General features: G+C 43.4%; 1 protein-coding gene across 1 annotated transcript in view; it reads left to right on the top strand.

Moving 5' to 3' along the window:
- Nucleotides 1-5,829: 5,829 nt before the first annotated feature.
- LOC146684205 (pleckstrin homology domain-containing family G member 4B-like) overlaps nt 5,830-20,622 on the top strand; it is a 30,858-nt gene continuing 16,065 nt past the window's right edge. Inside the window, exons 1-3 of the mRNA XM_085443483.1 lie at nt 5,830-5,975; nt 17,986-18,183; nt 18,316-20,548. Coding sequence (XP_085299609.1) covers nt 5,973-5,975; nt 17,986-18,183; nt 18,316-20,548 — 2,434 coding nt within the window. The 5' untranslated portion in view covers nt 5,830-5,972. The remainder of the gene's footprint in view (nt 5,976-17,985; nt 18,184-18,315; nt 20,549-20,622) is intronic.

Here is a 20,622-nt window from a genome sequence, read left to right as displayed (position 1 = left end):
GTTTTGCATGGTTTAGACTTTAACATGGTTGAGGTGCTACAACATTAGCATCCAGTAGAAAACAGACCAGTTTTTGTGATACAAGCACCTCATAACAGTAAAATCTGTCCTCCTGTTGAACCTTTCTGCACCATCTTTGTCTAGCACACCTCTAGAGTTGTTTTACCAAGAAGAACTGACCTAAAGCTAGAAAATGCATGGGCCTCAAGTACTACAGTACTCAGAAATATGCAAATATAAAGGTAAGCACAAAATACCCCTCTGTTGAAGCATTTATGGTACATCTAAGTGAAATAATCAATACAAAAGGGAAGTGAACCAAATAATTGGGATTTCAGCTTGTAAAGAGATCAGGGATTTTATTTTTGTTTCCAGTGGTTTATGTTTCGGATGCTTCATCTTAAGGCCCTTGCACTTTGGATTCAATAATCTGTTTTGGTGGTTAAGTGAGCTTTTGCAGCCGATAAACCATAGGGTTTTTTGCCAGTTTGTTGCTGCTCCACCAACCACAGAATACAGATGAAAACACACCCAAGGAATGAAAGCAGTCTGAATGTGAGTTTCAGTCTCATGTTTTTTCTTTTCTTTTCTTATATCAGCTTTACTCATAGAGCTGAGAGACTATAATAGCATTTCGTGTGATGCTGTGGGTACTTTAGTTCTGTCGTCATATCTTCAATAATACTGCTAAACTGAAACATGAAGAAATTGGGAGCCTGGTAAGTTATAACTTGCGTAATTTTGGTGACAGGTGTTCAGTTGCTTGCTCAGACTGTGTTGTGAGAATAAAACTTCCAGATTCTTCATTTCACTTCAGAGATAGTTTTTTTTTAGTGCCTTTTACTGATGCACATATGTTTTTGATCATTAGATGTAATAAAGTGTGTTTAAATAGCTTAAAAAAGAAAAAAAAATAGAAAACTTCAGTGTCTAAAATATGAAAGCTCAATGTATTCACCTGACAAAAATTCCCCTTTTTTTCTGAATTAACAAGATATATTTATATCCTAAAAGAACATCTGCTAAATTAAACGCCTCATTTGATGATTATAAATGCACTCCCTCTTTAGCTTAACACACTTTATTTTTGTTTTACGTTTGTTTTAGTCACCACCTAGCTAGTAGTTTAGATCCATTGCCTTATATCTTAGAGCCATAAGAGTTCAAGTGATCCTGGAGAAATCCTGCAGTATCAGTCAGGATCAAATGTATCACTACAGTCTGTCAAGCGAAAGCACTACACCCCCTTAGCAAAAAGAGCACTCACTGTCAAAAATAAAAATAAACTTCTGTTCAGATTTCAGTAGATGACCGAAATGTACTTCACCTGCTTGTGTAGGATTCACACTCTCGTGTCGCTCGTGTCATAAACCACCAAAGTTTAAGAAACCGAAGCAGCCATCTGATCATGAATCCTCCGTTTATACGAACCTCTGACCCCGACTTACTCATTGGAGGAAATCCATGTCCAGCGATGTTAACTGCTTTACAGAATGGTAATGAGGTGTTAGCTGCCCAAGCCAGAGCCTGGGACGATGCATGCTTGAAGTGCTGAGGATACTGGAGGCAAAAATAGAAGGCTAAAGCTTGAGGTACATTTGTTTCCGTCCCTGCTTGGGATTAGCGGCCTCTAAACACGGCATTCCATTCTGAACACACACACGTTTAAAAAATTGTTTTTTTCAAATATGCTGACACTGATAGCGCTGCTTCCAAGTACAGAAAACGAGCGTTACATTTGAAGTAACAAGCTTGTTTGATTTTGTGTGTGCAGCTGTTAGTATTGCACAGACATTTGCAGTGAGGATGACTGAGTAGAAAGATGTCAGGCTAAACCAAGTACAAGGTGAAAATGCTCTTTGTGGTATGTCTTATCTCATGGGAGATGTCACACATCAAACCTTGAATATCCAGCCCACATATTACAAGCTCACTATAAACTATGAAAGTCTGTCAAATGAAAATATCTACTAACTCTAGTTCAGACTCACCTGCCATTTCCTGGTTGCAAACGCTATGCACTTGATGTAGAATTTTATTTTAAAGCCGGTTCTGTTATTCTAATTCACAATGGTGCCCTGACAAAGAAGCCCGGGAGGAGGGGGAGAGATTCAGGATTAAGTAAAATGTCCTGTTTGTAATATGCATTGCTGAATGAGCGGAGGGGATTTTGAGGGAGAGAGTGAGGAAAAAGAGAGAGAGGGAGACGGAGAGATGAGGACAAGGGCGACAAGGCCTTGGTTGCGACCAGTTGATTCAACGACTTCTCTCCTCTGGCTAGGACATGCTCACTCTGTTCAAGCCTAATGCCACAGACATGCTGACACACACACATGTACACACACATGTTTTTTTTATCCCTCATAGCTCCTCTGTGCCACTTCCCCCCATTCTGCCTATCTTTCTTTCAGTGTCCTTTTTTGACTTTTGCACATCCCTTCTGTCTCCCAGTAGAGTGGGTGCATTAATGGAGCTGGAAGGAACAGCAGAGGGAGCGAGACAGAGAGCAAGGGGTAGATCATGAGGACAACAATGATAGCTCAAATGTACGACAACAAAAACAAAATAACATCACAACACTTGATCTGTTGGAGCTGAAGCACAGGGCACGCTGCACTCCGATAGCTATGGTGAACAAGCTGTTCTGTTGCAGGCTAAGATACAGCCGATGTTCTTTTAGATTCCTGTGGTTACGCATTGGCACTCTTTGCTTCTGAGCAGTGTATCCGCTTGCATTGCATACATGAGGACTGGTTTGACAATTTTTAAGACAGTGAAGATGACACCCTGCTTTTAGTACAGCTTGTGCTAAATGTTTTTCACTTAATTTGACATAAAATGAATAACTGTTCCACTGAAGTCACGTGTGAGGATTTGTTGCTTCTCTTTGCTTTCTACATGTTGGAATTCAGTGTGCTGGAGTTCTGATTAAAAAAAACAAAATATATATATATATATATATATATATATATATATATATATATATATATATATATATATATATATATATATTCATGTCCACTTTTTTAGGTACACCTGTTTAACTCCTCATCAATACAAATATTTAATTAGCCAATCAAATGGCAGCAACTCAATGCATTTAGTTATGTTTACAGGGAAATGTACAAAAAAGACAAAATATCCAGTGAGCACCAGTTCTCTGGGTGAACAGGACAAGACTGGGACAAAAAAAAATCGTCCCACCATGATTACTCAAACTAGCTGCTGGATAGCACTGTGGTAGCGCTATTCACCTTTGAAACTTCACGTCTATGATTTGACTCTTGATTATATATAAAGCGTACGCATACTCTGTATTTATCTCCTTTTGTTGGATTATAGATATTGAAACAGGGTTTAATCAGGTTGATACAGTTGTTGTTGGATCATTTCTTAGTTACACCTCAGCGTGTGACAATAATTAAAAGCTACACTTTAGCTATTAACAGTGGCTCATAGTTAAATCAGTCATTTGTGTTACCTGATTTGTTGAACCTCTCCCTTTTTAATTATGTTCCTCCATCATTTTCTTACCATGTTAATTTAATCTTCCTCACTGCTCCACAGCTGGTGCTAGCAGCAGCAGCAGCCTCTTGTGAGTGTGAGGAGTTGTGGCTGTTCACAGTGCAGCAGTACTGGCAGCTAACATGTCGGTTAATTTGACTATTGTTTCCTCTCAGCTTTTCGGCTCCATTTTTTGCCACTTCTTCCACACTAAACTTTTTCTACAAGCTGCCTGAGCAAACAGAGGTGTAGCCTGTCGCATTAAGAGATCTGATTGGGCAATCCAGTGTCAGTAATGAAAATGAACAAATGGGCTGCTGCCAGAGCACAGCGGCTCTTCAGGCCGATCGATCAGCCCAAAAGTGTGTCGGCCCACAGGGAAAATGTCCAGTATGACAGATTGCCAGTCCATCCCTGTGGGCGAATATGCCTCGTTGATGCTTCGAGCTGATAGGAAGGAAACAGTATCTCAAATAACCACTTGTTACAGAAGAGCATCTCTAAATCCACAAAATGCAAACCTTGAAGCAGAGGGGGGCAACAGCAGTGTCAGCTAAGAACAGGAAACTGAGGCGATATTCCACCTGGGCTCATCAGAATTGGACAGTTGTAAAAATATTGCCAGGTCTGATGAGTGGTGGTGGTGCAGCTGACATCTGTGTTATACTGTTGTATCCATTGGACCAACATTTGTGAGAATGTCTTATTTAATCTGCTCCATGAAAAATGAAAATGATTCTGAAGACTAAAGGAGGTTCAACCTGGTGCTATCAAGGTGTAACTAATGAAGTGGCCGCAAGTGTATAGCGAAGCAAACAACATTTCACTGAGTGAGTGAGTCCTTTGTCTGTGCTGCACACTAATTGTAACCCAGGTTGTGGCCTTCTGATGAAGTGAGCCAAGTGCTGAAAAAGGAATGCGCTGCCTCACACTCTGGGTGAGACAGCGAGAGAGAGATTTCACTGTCCCCGTCTCTCTCTGTCACTCTTTGTCTCAGCTTTGACAAGCAGGTCAGACATACACGTGTGAGATATTCTTGCTACCATTTCCCGACAGCTGCTGCCAACATGGTATGTCACCTAGTAGCATTGCCTTTTCCACTTTCCTCCTCATGTCTTCACTGTTCTCTGTTCTCTGTCTTGTTAGTTTCAACTCCCCTCGCCAAAATGTCTCGGTACTATATGAGTCTGAAGATCCACATGAGTGTCTCAGTGTAAACTGTGGTTTAAGCTGTGTGTTGTGATTTGCCTTTGAATGCAATGACATGTTTTTAAATATCCATTAATCACAATGTTGTATTTATCTCCCTGATCTCAAAGAGCAATCATTGTTGTCACCTTCCGTTGTTGCACTAATTGAAATTTTTCTTATCTTCCTATATTTTTCATTTCACATTGTCACATCTTATCTCGTAGTTTGTCCTTAGGATGGTCTTGTCATATGTGGAGTGAGGCGGTGGTGATTCAGCGGCCACAGGCAAAGCGTTGTGTACATCTGACTGACGTTATATAAGAGAGTAGCGAAAACTGCATTAATAAATGATTTGCATACTTTAAATCTATAAATCTAAGAAACACTGCTGCATGAAGATATAATACAAAATGATGTACAGAGAACGGTAGGAATGATTTTTCCTCAAAAGATAAGCTGAAAGCCCCACCAGCGTCTTATAATTGATCTTAATGCTTTTGTTACTGTATCAGTATTAATCATATGATATCAAGTGTAAAGTTTCCAAGAGTTATTAGGTGATTTTGCTCTTCTTAAAATAAAAATAATATCAGTAATAAAAGTACTATCAGCTTTTAGTCTCCCAGTGAGTACTTACAGAAGTGTATTTCGCACACAGACACACACATGCACACATGTCCCGTGTCTTTTGGTTTCGACTGACAGTGGCTGGGTGGCATCAAGGATCAAGTTCCTCTTTGGTATTATAAGCCAATTATGACTGTGATATTGAGCCCTCTCTTGCTCACTCTCTCTTTCTGTCTGTGTGTGTTAGTGAGTGTGTGTCACAAATACCACAGAGGAAAAGTAGGAAACAGCAACTCGCTCTTGCTCTCTCACCGCTTCTCGTGTTTGGCCATGTTTCCTCACGCAGACTAACCTGGAACATAACGGCCAGCACTTGAGGTGCCGCAAGAGGCAGAGAACAAACACAGAGACGGAAAAACAGATGCAGAAAACACAGTTTGCGCTGAGAGAGAGAGAGAGGGAGCGATAACAGGACAAATCACAGGCTGCGTGTGGACCAGCTGAATACTTGACCAATGCTCATCCAGCTTGCTTGAGGTTGTCCTGAGCCACTCAGCTGTGAACGAGTGTCTGTGCAGAATGGATTTTATTTTGGTTCAGCAGACAGCGTGCGGGAGCAGCAGCTTTGTAGACGATTCCCGTTCCTTTTGGATTATCTCAGAAATTGCCGATGTTGTGACAACCAGAAAAGGCAGAACCCAGAAAGGAAGATGGTAATGTGAGAGTCTGCTGTTTGTGCTGTTTCTCATCCAGAGTGAACATGTGAAGAATTAATCTTAAATGTTTTATGCACTCTACCTAAGCGCTGATGAAGATGAGTTGTTTCCAGGGTCTAATATGTGAAGATTTGCTGCGTTTCTCAATTTTTCACTTGTAAATCTTTGGATTATAAATTGGTTATCAAAAGATTTAATCAGCTAAATGACTGCTGGTAGCAACTCTAGTATATTTTCCTTTTTAACAGAGTTGAAATGAAACACATACGGTTTTCTCTCCTCACATATAGATAGACATGTAGATAGGTAGAGCAATGTCTCGTTTTTAAGTAGTATCGCCAAGTTACATATTTATTATGTCCTGACAAGTAGCCCTTTATGCTGTAACATGCATGTGCTCTGAGTGTGTCTAACGTATAGCATAGCTCCCATAGCATGCACTGGCTGCCGCTCTGCCTCCGTGTTTCGACTCAAGGTGAAGGTCTCAGGTTACTGAGCATTAAGGCAGATTTCACAAACCAGCCACTGTATCTGCCTCCTTCCACTCACTGGTATGTGAGATGTGAGTCATGCGAGCACCGAGAGAGCAGACAGCAGATCTTTTGAACCTCAGAGGTGCGATGGGATAATGTAAGAGTCTCAGCTTGCATGTCTTGTAAGCAGAAGTAAATGAATGAGCGTTGTCACGTCTCTACCTGGGCTGGAGAGAGGGTGTGTCCAGTTTCTAAAGTGGATTTAGTTTGGCACAGACCAACAGCACGGATGTTATGCAGAGAGCTGAATTTTAAAATGCCCGCCCAGCTCTCCTGTAGGTTTTATTTGGCAGGCCTCTGCATATATGTGTGTGTGTACTACTGTGATTTTCCCGCCCTCTTTCCTGCATTTTTGCCATGTCGTTGAAGCCAGAGTCCATTAACCCGACTATTCCTGTTTAAGGAGTGACCTCAATGTTTGGGTATTTGTTCCTGTGTTGACCAGGTTACACAGAGCATCTTTTTTCTCTCAGCTGAAAGACGTCTTGTCCTGTCCTGGTGACTCAATGGAAAATACGTAACAGTCAGTTCAACAACTCTGTTTGCAAAACTACAAATCAGCACCACACCTTTACCTGGGTAGCCCACTTGTATGTGTTGCCTTGGCTATAAACACAAAAACATTACTGATGATACTAAAAGACCACTAACTGACAGAAACTCTGAGCATGTTGCCCCAAATTTGTCTGAACATCGGCAGAGCTGCACACACACACACACACACACACACACACACACACACACACACACACACACACACATTAAGTCCCATTAAGTCTTCAGATGTTTGTTCTGCATATGTGAAAGAAATCTTTGGGTTTAATTTGGCATTGTGTGTTTTAATGTTCAGTGTGGTTCATCCATGTTTTCACCTGTTTTAGAATAGAACAGAATAGAATAGAATAGAATTCAACTTTATTGTCATTGCATATGTCACAGGTACAGGGCAACAAAATGCAGTTTGCATCCATCCAGAAGTGCTTTAGTGATATAGATATATTACAATATATATTAGCAATAATATAGATATGTAAGTATATTACAGAAATGGGTCTATTATGGTATGTAATATGTACATGGTATGAAGTATGTGATGAATATGCTATAACTATAAGCATGTACAGGCTGTAGTGAGTACAAGCTATGTACAGGCTATGAACAGGATATAAATATGAAAAACTATACAGAATATGAAGTAAAGAACTATACAGAAATATGAGATATACAGCTATACAGAAATGGGAACTATGCAAGTTGTAAACACTTGTAGAATTAAAAATTATCGTATGATTATTTACACAGAACTATACAGTAGTGCAGTTAAGAGGCTATATAAAGTGCTAGTGGTTGTGAGTGGTGGTTCAGTCCATGTTATTATTGTGTGTTTGAGGGTACAGTTGTCCATTGTGTGTGTGTGTGTGTGTGTGTGTGTGTGTGTGTGTGTGTGTGTATGTCCAGTCCATGTGTTAACGTGGGTCAGATGTCAGGAGGCAGAGTTCAGGAGTCTGACAGCTTTGGGGAAGAAGCTGTTCCGGTACCTGGTGGTCTTAGTCCGGAGGCTCCTGTAGCGCCTCCCAGAGGGCAGGAGGGTGAAGAGTCCATGTGATGGGTGACTGGGGTCTTTGATGATTTTCCCAGCCCTTTTCAGACACCGCTTCCTGTAGATGTCCTTTATGGCAGGAAGTGGTGCTCCAGCGATGCGCTGGGCAGTTTTCACAACCCTCTGCAATGCCTTCCGGTCCGAGGCAGAGCAGTTCCCGTACCAGACTGTTATACAGTTGGTCAGGATGCTCTCGATGGTGCAGCGATAGAAGTTCACCAGGATGTCTGAGGACAGGTGGTTCTTTCTCTGTGTGGTCATTTCTGGATGTTTGTTATGAAATCTGCTGGTGTGAGTTACATTAAGCGCAGCTGTGAGCTAATTACAGATGAGACGAGTGTGTCAGTGAATGCTAAGCCACACTTTGATATAATAACACACCTCATGTGCACACAGCACAGACACGTCAACTCACTTGCGATGAGTTTAAGGACATGCTTAAAGTCTCAGCTCATTCATAAACCCCTGACGTGTTTTTAATGACTTAAACACAGGTCTCGCTGCCTCCTGACTGCTACTTTTACAGCCACCTTCATGCCATCCTGCTTATCAAGGCTGTCATGATTGGTGTTTGCCCTCCACAAGGTCCGATTTGCTGATCCCGGTGAGGGCTAGTAAATATGATGTCTGGCCATCTCGATGCCGTAGTGGTCGTGTATTGTGATTCCTTTAAGGCTGTGTTTTTCTCATTAATCTCATTGTGCTTCAGCTCAGGTGTCACTGTGTGTTGAGGTAGAGAGGAACGATATGTCACACTAGGTAAAAGAACCTGTGTGTGTGTGTGTGTATATATATATATATTATATATATATATTATATATATATTATATATATATAAAAAAACACCCAGCACGCCCCTGCGGGCGGTTTATCCTTCAAGCTCGGGTCCTCTACCAGAGGCCTGGGAGCTTGAGGGTCCTGCGCAGTATCTTAGCTGTTCCCAGGACTGCGCTCTTCTGGACAGAGATTTCCGATGTTGTTCCCGGGATCTGCTGGAGCCACTCGCCTAGCTTGGGAGTCACCGCACCTAGTGCTCCGATTACCACGGGGACCACCGTTACCTTCACCCTCCACATCCTCTCGAGCTCTTCTCTGAGCCCTTGGTATTTCTCCAGCTTCTCGTGTTCCTTCTTCCTGATATTGCTGTCATTCGGAACCGCTACATCGATCACTACGGCCGCCTTCTTCTGTTTGTCTACCACCACTATGTCCGGTTGGTTAGCCACCACCATTTTGTCCGTCTGTATCTGGAAGTCCCACAGGATCTTAGCTCGGTCATTCTCCACCACCCTTGGGGGCACCTCCCATTTTGACCTCGGGACTTCCAGGTTGTACTCAGCACAGATGTTCCTGTACACTATGCCGGCCACTTGGTTATGGCGTTCCATGTATGCCTTGCCTGCTAGCATCTTGCACCCTGCTGTTATGTGCTGGATTGTCTCTGGGGCATCTTTACACAGCCTGCACCTGGGGTCTTGCCTGGTGTGATAGACCCCAGCCTCTATGGATCTTGTGCTCAGAGCTTGTTCTTGTGCTGCCATGATTAGTGCCTCTGTGCTGTCTTTCAGTCCAGCTTTGTCCAGCCACTGGTAGGATTTCTGGATATCAGCCACCTCCTCTATCTGCCGGTGGTACATACCGTGCAGGGGCCTGTCCTTCCATGATGGTTCCTCGTCTCCCTCCTCTTTCTTGGGTTTCTGCTGCCTGAGGTATTCACTGAGCACTCGGTCAGTTGGGGCCATCTTCCCAATGTATTCTTGGATGTTCCTTGTCTCATCCTGGACTGTGGTGCTGACACTCACCAGTCCCCGGCCCCCTTCTTTCCGCTTATCGTACAGCCTCAGGGTGCTGGACTTGGGGTGAAACCCTCCATGCATGGTAAGGAGCTTTCTTGTCTTTATGTCAGTGGTTTCTATCTCCTCCTTTGGCCAGCTTATTACCCCAGCAGGGTATCTGATCACGGGCAGGGCGTATGTGTTGATGGCCCGGATCTTGTTCTTACCATTCAGCTGACTCCTCAGGACTTGCCTGACCCTCTGCAGGTACTTGGTGGTTGCAGCCTTTCTAGCGGCCTCTTCATGGTTCCCATTTGCCTGCGGGATCCCCAGGTACTTGTAACTGTCCTCTATGTCTGCAATGTTGCCTTCTGGTAGTTCAATCCCCTCAGTTCTGACTACCTTCCCTCTCTTTGTTACCATCCGACTACACTTCTCCAGTCCGAACGACATTCCAATGTCATTGCTGTATAGCCTGGTAGTGTGGATCAGTGAATCGATGTCTCGTTCACTCTTGGCATACAGCTTGATGTCATCCATGTACAGGAGGTGGCTGACAACTGCTCCGTTCCGTAGTCGGTATCCGTAGCCAGTCTTGTTAATGATCTCACTGAGGGGGTTCAGGCCTATGCAGAACAGCAGTGGGGACAGAGCATCTCCTTGGTAGATCCCGCACTTGATGGTAACTTGTGCTATGGGCTTGGAGTTGGCCTCTAGTGTTGTACGCCACATCCCCATTGAGTTCCTGGTGAAGGCTCTTAGGGTCCCATTGATCTTGTACAATTCTAGGCATTCCAGTATCCAGCTGTGGGGCATTGAGTCATAGGCCTTCTTGTAATCAATCCAGGCAGTGCACAGGTTGGTCAGTCTGGTCTTGCAGTCTCGGCTGATTGTTCTGTCTACCAGTAGCTGGTGTTTTGCACCTCTGGTATTCTTGCCAATTCCTTTCTGTGTCCCGCTCATGTATTGACCCATGTGCCTGTTCATCTTAGCCGATATGATACCTGACAGGAGCTTCCATGTAGTACTGAGGCAGGTTATTGGTCGGTAGTTGGAGGGGACCGGTCCCTTCTTGGGGTCCTTGGGGATCAGGACCGTCCGGCCTTCAGTTAGCCATTCCGGGTGTCTCTCGTTAACTAGCAGCTGGTTCATTTGTGCTGCCAGACGCTCGTGGAGTGCAGTCAGCTTCTTCAGCCAGTAGGTGTGAACCATGTCGGGCCCTGGTGCTGTCCAACTCTTCATACTGGAGACCCTTTCTTGGATATCTGCCACTGTGATGGTTACTGGACCCTGTTCAGGGAGGTCGCTGTGGTCTGCCCTCAGATCCTCTAGCCACTGAGCATTGCCGTTATGGGTTGCATCCTTCTCCCATATGCTCTTCCAGTATTGTTCTGTCTCCAGCCTTGGTGGTGCTGTTCTCTTATTGTTCCCTTGCCACTGAGAGTACACCTTTGCTGGTTCTGTGGAGAACAGCTGGTTTATTCTCCTGCCTTCTATCTCTCTGGTGTACCTCCTCAAGCGGCTGGCCAAGGCTGTGAGTCTTTGCTTGGCAGTTTCCAAGGCCTCAGGTATGGACAGCTTGCTGTATTTCTTAGGCACCTTATTTGTCGCACCTTTCTGCAACTCCGTTAGTTGGCTAACCTCCCTCCGTGCTACTTTGATCTTGCCCTCTAGCCTCCTTCTCCATGGAGGGTACTGCCCCTTGTGGCTGTTCAACTTGTAGCCAAGCATCTCACTGATCACTGCTGCCGTATTGTAGATCAGCTTGTTAGTGTCGGTAACCGTGGTTGTAGGTATATGTCCGTAGTGCTGCATTAACATCATCTAGCAGACCTTCTGAGGGTACTTCACGTAATCTTGGTAACCGGCTACGGGGGATCCAGGTTTCAAGCTTGGCCATGATCCTATTTTTCAGGTCAGTTCCTCTCGCACTCAACGATCCTTCTCCTATCGCACTTGGGGCTATGTACCCAATCTCGGGTGGGGGTGATGATATCTCCCCCCTGACCTGGCGTCCTGACTCCTCCTTGCCGTAGCATTTGTGTTGTACCTCGTCAATCTCTAGCTGTGAGAGCAGTCCCTTCTTTCGAATGTTGGAACACTGAGCTACTAGTTGTTTCGCCGTCATTGTGGATGTTGGGTATCGAAGAATCCATAGGTCCCTCATCCTATTCATGTAGCCCCTTCCGCCGGGGTTACTTGCGTAGTAGCATTCCAACAACGCCCTGTTTTCGTCCCTTGCCCACCGATGCCTTCTTGTTCCAGTAGCCCACTTTTCGTCAGGGTGCCCTGGTTCCTCAACACCTGACGCGGACCTTGTTGATCCGGGCGACGTCCGAGCCGGCATGCCTTCATATTTATCTGTCTCGCTCATGTCTGCGGTAGGCTTGCTTAGCATAGGGGGTCTAGCCTTAGGACCCTTACTGGATACAGACGCCCCAGGCAGGAATCGAACTTGCGATCCTCTGTTCCAAAGGCGTGTAGTTTAACCACTACGCTATCCAGCTGCTTTTTTTTATATATATATATATATATATATATATATATATATATATATATATATATATATATATATATATATATATATATATATATATATATATATATATATATATATATATATATATATATATATATATATATATATATATATATATATATAAAATATAAAAGTTAGCTTTTCTTTTCCTTGTACCTTTTAGTGTCAAGGTGCAGCTTTTACACTAAAAGGTTCAACAGTTTACCTTTTAGATACGTCCATTTACTCCTAAAAGTCAGGCTGCTCTGACAAAGGATGGAATTTGGTACATTTTCTCTGAGTAAACTCTTTTTCTGCTTCAGATTCCCAAGCTGTAAATAGCATCAGATAATAAATTATTAATGCAAACAAATGTTCTAAAAAAGACCAAGAGATGCTTTTGTGCAGCAGGAATAACTTCCTGTTTTGTACGAGACAACAGCAGTCCAGAGCAGCTACAGTCTAAACGTGAGCATCCAATTATTTAAAAAGCAAAGACATGCTCTTCAGACTTTTGGCAGATTTACGTGCATCGGTAATTTCAAATGGAGACGTTGTCAACAGTCAATTTCAGTTTCACAGATTTGCAAGATTTTCAGTTGCAGGTCATTGCTGAAAGATAAAAGTTAATTTATCATAATTTAAAAAACAAAGAAAGAAAATAGTTCTATTTAAAGGGAACTGCTTTCACAAGGACACTTACATTCATGACCTCACATTTTGTCCCATGGCTGGTTTGAGCCTCTGCTGTGTGCCATCGATTGTTCTGGTGGTGTGTCACGGCACAGCTTCTGCGTCAGCGCTAATCTATTTACAGCACAATTGAATTGTCCTTAAAATGACTAAATATGTCAGGTTGCCTTTCTTTAAAAGCATCTGTTGGTCAGCCTGAGTGTTTTTGTCATCATTCACTGGTTTGTTATTTTCAGTGAATGGGTCAACAGAGCTGCAGACTGAAGACAATTTTATCATAGCGTGACGTGAGCAAGGGAGCCCTTCCTGCTGTAAAGAAACACACAGAAAGCACACAACTACATACAATGAGAAAGAAATCCAAGAAAATTCCCCTCCTGATGGACGGTCAGCTGACAACCAGATAGACAGGATTCAGCTGCCTGGAGAGTTGGAAATTTCTAAAATTACGAATGGTGAGGTGAAAAGCTTTTCTTTGTGAACCATTGGTAAATGTTTATTGTTAAATACACCCATCCATCTTCTTCTGCTTATCCGGGGCTGCGTTGCGTGGGCAGCAGCCTAAGCAGAGAAGCCCAGACCTCCCTCTCCCCGGCCACCTCCTCCAGTTTTGTCTGGGGTAACACCAAGGCGTTCCCAGGCCAACCGAGAGATAAAATCTCTGGGTCTGCCCCGGGGCCTCCTACCAGTGGGACATGCCTGGAAAACCTCACCCAAGAGGATCCCAGGAGGCATCCTCGTCAGATACCCGAACCATCTCAACTGACTCCTTTCGATTTGGAGTAGTGGCCTCTGAGTCTCTCCCGGATGGCCGACCTCCTCACCCTATCTCTAGGGGAGAGGCCAGCCACCCCTCAGAAAGCTAATTTCCAGGGCTTGTATCTGCAATCTTGTTCTTTCATTTAATTTCGGCATCAATCCATCTGTCGATCTCCCACTCTCCTCTCTCCTCAACCATGAACAAGACTCCGAAATACTTAAACTCCTCAACTTGGGCCAATAACTCGTCCCTAACCTGGAGTGGAGAGTCCCCCCTTTTCCGTCGGTCAAGTACACGCTTAAATGTTGTCAATTCTCCACAGCAAGTCACAGACTATGTACAGGAGAATATGACTGTGGTGTCAATAAGAATTTACTGACCTCAGTTTCTCACTGATTCAGCATCTAGTATCACTTAAGATTGTTCCAGCTGGTTAAAGATCCCATTACTGAGCTTTCCTGCTTTCTCAGCTTTGTCCTCTGCTGAGGCATAACAGGAGGACACTTTCAGCTAGCCCAAATGTTTTCTCCACAGAGTGGACTCAGTGCATATCAATGCTTTGTACTGCAGAAGATGCAACAGAAGGTAAACATTGCATATTAAAGCATAATAATAATAATGAAGTTGTGCAGTAAAAAATTTTTCCCTGTAGGCATAATTAACTGAGCTGCCAAATTTTGATTTAATTTTCACTTTCAAACACAGTTTAAGGTGTGACAGAAATGTTTTCTTGGCATATTACATGAATGTGGCCCACTGTATCAGGGGGGGGGGGGGGGAAATCCCCTGTGATGATATAGAAGTCTCAAAAACTCATGTATCAAATATGATACACTTACACTTAGCCATGAATGGAGCCACACATGACTCGTTCTGACCGCTGCTTAGGCAGCTGGAAAATTATATGTTTAGTTATCTGTTGTAGTGGTGACGCCTCTTTAAAAAACACAGTTTCACAGCATCTCCAGGAGCTCTAATAATGAATTGGAATGAAAGATCTCCTTCTTGTTGGGAATAGACAGGAATCCACATTTCTCCCACAGCACTTCTTATAACTGGCAGCACTAAAACCATTTTAAATAGTTCGTGCAATCCAGAAGAGAATCTGTGTATATCAGCTTCGATGAATAACCGCAGACATAAACACAGGAAATTGATTCTTTTAATGCTTATTTAGAGGTCGTGTCAGTGTCTGCAGAGACTTTGAGGTTTTGCTATCAGAGACGCCGGACTTGTTGGGATTCACATAGTTCTCAGGCTCTTTGCTTATAATGTATCACAAAAAAATGAATATTTGAGTGGATAATGATAATAGTGTTAATGGTTGACTGTGTTAATAACAAGAAAAGATTCAAATAAATTTTCCAAGGATGCCAGTGTTCACAAATACAACATTTTCTTGTTGATTTTCAATTTCTGTATTCCTTAAAGTCATTGCGCTGAACCTAAGAATAAATATCTGCATGTTTTCATTCATTCCAAGAAATAGTTTGTTTATGTCAGTCAGCAGGAATAATGGATATTAATGATCCAATCTAGACACTCTTTTTTTTAAACTGGATTTTCATACAATGGCACAGTTGGGATCATGCTGGTGTCCTAGTTTAGGGATCAAAGAGGGACAGCATGTAATCGCATTGTCCTTGGTTCAAATCCAACCCTAGACCTTTGGTGCATTGTATTCCCTTGTTCTTCATTTCTTGTCCCTTGCCACCAGAGACTACTGATGAAAAAGGAAAAATTCCCCAAGAAGCACATGGACTACAGGGATGTCACTGTGCACTCTTTTCATTCTTTAGTGTTAAGTATCTTCTTTTTGTCCAGACAGGAACCTCCTTGACATCAGGAATGTTCAAGGACTATTTCTGCTTCATAATGATACTGGACATAAATATTCAAACTGTCCTCAGCTCCAGCACTGGGACATCTTATCCACAGTAATGTGAGCCTCGTTATTTATTTCAGTGGCTGAGTGAGAAAGAGTGTATATAGAGCCATGTGAATCTGCCTAGCCAGAGAGACATGCCTGCGCAGTCCGCTAATACGCCGCATACTGGTGGCAGGCTAACCAGTAAACACATAAGTTAAAAAACACGCATTTTAAAAATTGCTTAAATAGGCATCTTTGTTGGTGCACATGCAGTAAATGGTGATTTGTCCTGCTTCTCACAGCTTACCCATCACCAGCAGTGCAGGCACAGCTTGAATCAGAGGCTTGTATATAGACCTCCACACCAGCATACCCTTTCACTGGCATCATTTAAGAGTTGATGAAGCTGGTGTGCTTTTCTTGGTGATTAAGACAGGAAAACCCTTCATTTAAAATGTATGTGCTATGAGCTGAATTTGCTTACACTTCATAAAGCGCTTCAGTCTGTACCCATCCATATCTTCTCTCATTTAGCACCCACCACCACTTTTTTTAAACACCCCCTTATCCTTTTCTTTCTTTTTACCCCAGTAGCCATTGTTGTGTTGTATCCCAGCAGGATGTGTCAAAGCTGACTAAACAGCTCTGAGTCACAGTGTTGTTTCTGAAGCTGTAGGCGCTATGGACTGGTGGAGATTCCAGCGTTCCTTGGATGATAATGTAAGGGGATGAGATGAAGAGGGTAGATGGCCACATGGTAAATGAGAACAGGCAGCAGCAAAAAAATAAAATAAGATGAAACCTTTAGGCACGTTATGCATAGAACTGAAAAAGTCACTTTTGAGAAAATGCAAATATGAATGCGTTAAACTGCTTAATGAAGACCAAAAGTGCCGCACAGCCCTTCATAGAAGTGGCAAGAAAAAGATACAGAACACATGATATCTCTTGCCTGTTCTCATTTACATGGTGGCCAATCCCCGAGCCTCATTCTGGTGGAGGTTTCTTCCTGTTAAAAGGGAGATTTTCCTTCCCACTGTTGTTAAGTGCTTCCTCATGGTAGGTCATCTAATTTTGGGGGGATTTTCTGTATTATTGTAGGGTCTTTACTTTACAACTTAAAGGGCCTTGAGGCCACTGTTGTTGTGATTTGGCACTATATAAAAATACAACTGAACTGAATTGGTTTGAACATGAGACAGCGAGCAAGTATCAGTGTCAGAGGCGCTAATTCATCACACCAAAACACGTCTATGTCTCCATCTCTGCTTATCCATGTCTGTCACTCCAGCTTTGAATCTTTGAGCTGAGTGGTAAATAATCTTAATGAAAATATGCAGTGGACAGTGACTTTTACATTCTGGTTTGGCATGTATGAAAATGTGCTTTTTTCTTTCTGGCAAAACAACTATGCTCACTATATCCAGCTGTAATAAGATCCAACTTCTGCATGGAGATTCACACATCACTTTTCTTCTAAGCCATATAGCCCCCATGTACGTGTATATACTGTATGTGAACCCCAGAGGTCTGGTGCTGTGGCCTTTGCTGGTCTAAATAAAGAAGGGCCTAAAAGTGGGTAGTGGGCCATGAGTTCAGGTCAAAGGGAATGTGAAACTATAAACCAGGAGGCCTGTGAACCTCGGGACCAGGCATCACACACTATGTTTGCTTGGATGTTTGTTGTCAGGCCGGCTGCCTCGATATTCATTGATGAGCCTGAGGTGTTTGTGTGTTTGTGAAGCTGTTCTGTGAGCATGAGGACAAGGCCTCTGTAATTTACTGTGGACAACAGGCAGATGGAAGCAGCTGACTCCTGCTTTACTGCTGTTTAGTATTACTTTGCACTGCACTAAGTAAATATTTTATGCGGTTAACGTGAAGTCACAGTTTCGATACCTGATAAATTGATCAGTTGACTGTCAGAATATTTTATTAATCAGTTATCAAGCAAGAATCCCAGCATCTCAAAGGTTAGAAATACTGGCTAGCACAGATTTAGTCTAAATATGATTTCAGATGATAAAAATCAAAAAAGTTTAAAATTTTATTTTTAAATTGAGAATGAAATATTGATTGCCTGCACTAAGGTTCAACTTCTAAGCAGCTGAATGAATATATGTAAAAATGATGGAGGTGTTTGATTATTTTTTTTGTCACTGACATCATGATGTAATTCGGGAAATCAGTGGTATGAAGTTTCAAAAACTTGTTGCTAAGTAACATCTGTAGCTTTCTGCTCTCTCTTATGTTTCCAGAACTTTGATTCTCTCGAGGGATCCATCCAAAACCTTCTGTCTGTGCTGTTCCCGCCCTTTGAGGCCACCGCCCCCACGCTTCTCAGCCAGCTCTTCCAAGTCATCGACAATCATTATCAGGGAGACGCCCTTCGGTGCTTGCTGGACTTTCTGGTCCCAGCCAAGCACATCTTAGACACCGTGCAGCAGGCTGCATGTGTAAGTCATTGTTTGTAAACCCCAGTGGGATGCTAAGCTAAAGAGACTTTTATGTACATTCAGCACTTTTGTTAATATAGAGCAGAATACTGAGTACACTTCTTTCTGTTGCCCATGTCCTGTCCCCTTTAGGCTCCATACTCTGGTGTTCTTTTCGTCTATGAGGGCTGGCCTCTGTGCTTATGTGACCAAGTTGTCGTCCATCTTGCTCCCATCGACCCAGTGCTACTTCAGCCGGGTGATTTTTATCTCCAGGTGGCACCATTCTGTGACCAATCAGCTCGCATCGTGGTTTGCAGCCTCCTGGAAGACGAGGACTTATTGGAGGAATTAGTAGAGGAAACCCCAATTCCTGAAACTTCCTATCCTTGCATATTCAGCCTCGACTGGTTAGATGAGCTCAACAACGGCCGCCAGGGAACGCCTCTCAGCCGATGCCTGCTTGCCACAGAGCAGGGCGTGGTGAGGTTACCATGGGAACGGGTGGCCGTGCCTGAATTTGCCGACAGGCCACACAGTGCTAGGAGTAGTATGGCCTCTGCTCCTCGCTCATATCCTGCTTTGCCATCTCCGCTTCCTCTCCTTTCACCTCTTCCTAATTCTTCATCTAATCAATCTTTACCACTTATTCCTTCAAAGGAATCTGCACTCAAACTGCTTCCTCTAACCATTCAAAATTCAGTTTTAACATCTTCTTCACATCCCTCTCCCTTCTCCGTGGAGACCAGAATATGTCCAGCAAAGCACGGTATTGCTGTGTCGCTTTGCTTGGTTGATGTTAGTGCTGCTTCTTCGTCAAGGCTGATCAGAGTTACAGAGACTGAATCAGAGCCTAAGCCTTTAGGTTGGGTGTCCCCTAACACGTGGGATAGCCGCTTTACTGGGAAAGGTACAAGCACAAGACCAAGCACTGTTTCAGATACGTGGACCCCTACGAATACTGATCTAATTGTATGCAAAGGTCAAGATAAGGGTGCTGAAATCACAGCGCAAGATAAAGGTAAAGATAGAAACCTTCAAGATACCAGTAGAGGTGAGCCAGCACCCATTGTTGGTGCAGAAGGGGAATATATTGATATCCTTCAAGCCACTATGCTTTTCGGTAGAGCTCAGTCAATTAAAGAAGAAAAACAAAAATCAGAGGCACAAATCCAACCACATGCACAAATTCAGGGACAAATGCAGAGATATCTGCAGAGACCTGCACAAATCCAGCCACAGGATTCACACAGGCAAACACAAGGGCAGACGGCAACATGGATGCCACCTCCCACACAGTGGCAAGCACCAGTGCAGCTACCTGCAAAACCTCAAACGCAAAGTCATCTTAGACCCAACGAGTCTGCAGAAAAAGGACCTCCATCCACTTTCAGTCCTTCCCAGCCTCACCACCCTCACTCTGACTTCACTGATCCCTCTGAGTGTATCCGGACTGTGCATTTCTCAGAGAAACCCTGTACTCCATGCATGAGAAGAAAACAGGGCGGAAAGGTTTCCAGGGCTCAGGAGCTGAGGTGTCGATACAGGGACTCCTACCAGGCTGCGCTGCAAAATCCCGTCACATTTGGAAAGGAGAAAGAGAAAGGAGCTGCATTAGCTGTGGTGGAGGAGGATGGTGATTTCTCACTGTGTAAAAACAGACAGGGGCCACTTGAGAATGAAACAAGGGATCTGTGTTTTAATTTTCAAAGAATGTATGGTGACTCTGGGATGCAAAACCACCGTCCTCAAGCTGTTTGTAAGGAGTCGGGAGAATATGACACAGCTCCGTATTGGAAACCAGGAGATATAAACATCACCCCCTGTATGGATTACAGGGGAATAAATGCTTGTCACTTTGGTGAGCTACCAGAGCAGACATATGATAGGACCACAGTGCCATTTAGGGAACCACTGGATGTAAACTCTGCCTATGGCAGTACACACAATGTGAATGGAACAAATTCAACAGTAGAAACACAGATGACTAACGCTAAAGCTCAGTCGAGCTCAAATGGACAGTCACGTGTCTCCACCAAACACCACGGATTACTATTTAGTTCGAATGAAATTTCTGGGAAGCACGTGACCCTCAAACCCTGCGAGCAGCTGCCAAACAGAACAAGTTCTGCAGGGAGCCCTTTCACAGCATCACAAAACACACAAGTATGCACATCGAATAAAAGGTGTTCATCCCTCTCCACTGCTGTTGTGGACACCTCAGAGAAGTGTGAACTGGTTATCGTCGATGGTAAAAATGTCAGGAGGAAAGAAAATAGCAACTCCTGTGCAGAGATTCCCCAGCTGCATGTGGTTAAATGTAAAAACAGCACCGCCTTCAGATTAGTTTCACCAAAGATCAACAGGAGGAACATGGCTGTTCTAGGTACATACTTAAGTCATTCTTCTCTGTAGTTGTCTTTGCGGTCATTTTGGTGTTGTTAGGTTCATTTTATTTTG

The sequence above is a fragment of the Copadichromis virginalis genome, linkage group LG20 (assembly GCF_057382275.1).
Source record: "Copadichromis virginalis isolate Kocher_CV1m ecotype Utaka linkage group LG20, C_Virginalis_male_GT1.1, whole genome shotgun sequence".
Taxonomy (NCBI): Eukaryota; Metazoa; Chordata; class Actinopteri; order Cichliformes; family Cichlidae; genus Copadichromis; species Copadichromis virginalis.
This window is presented reverse-complemented; position numbering and strand designations above follow the sequence as displayed.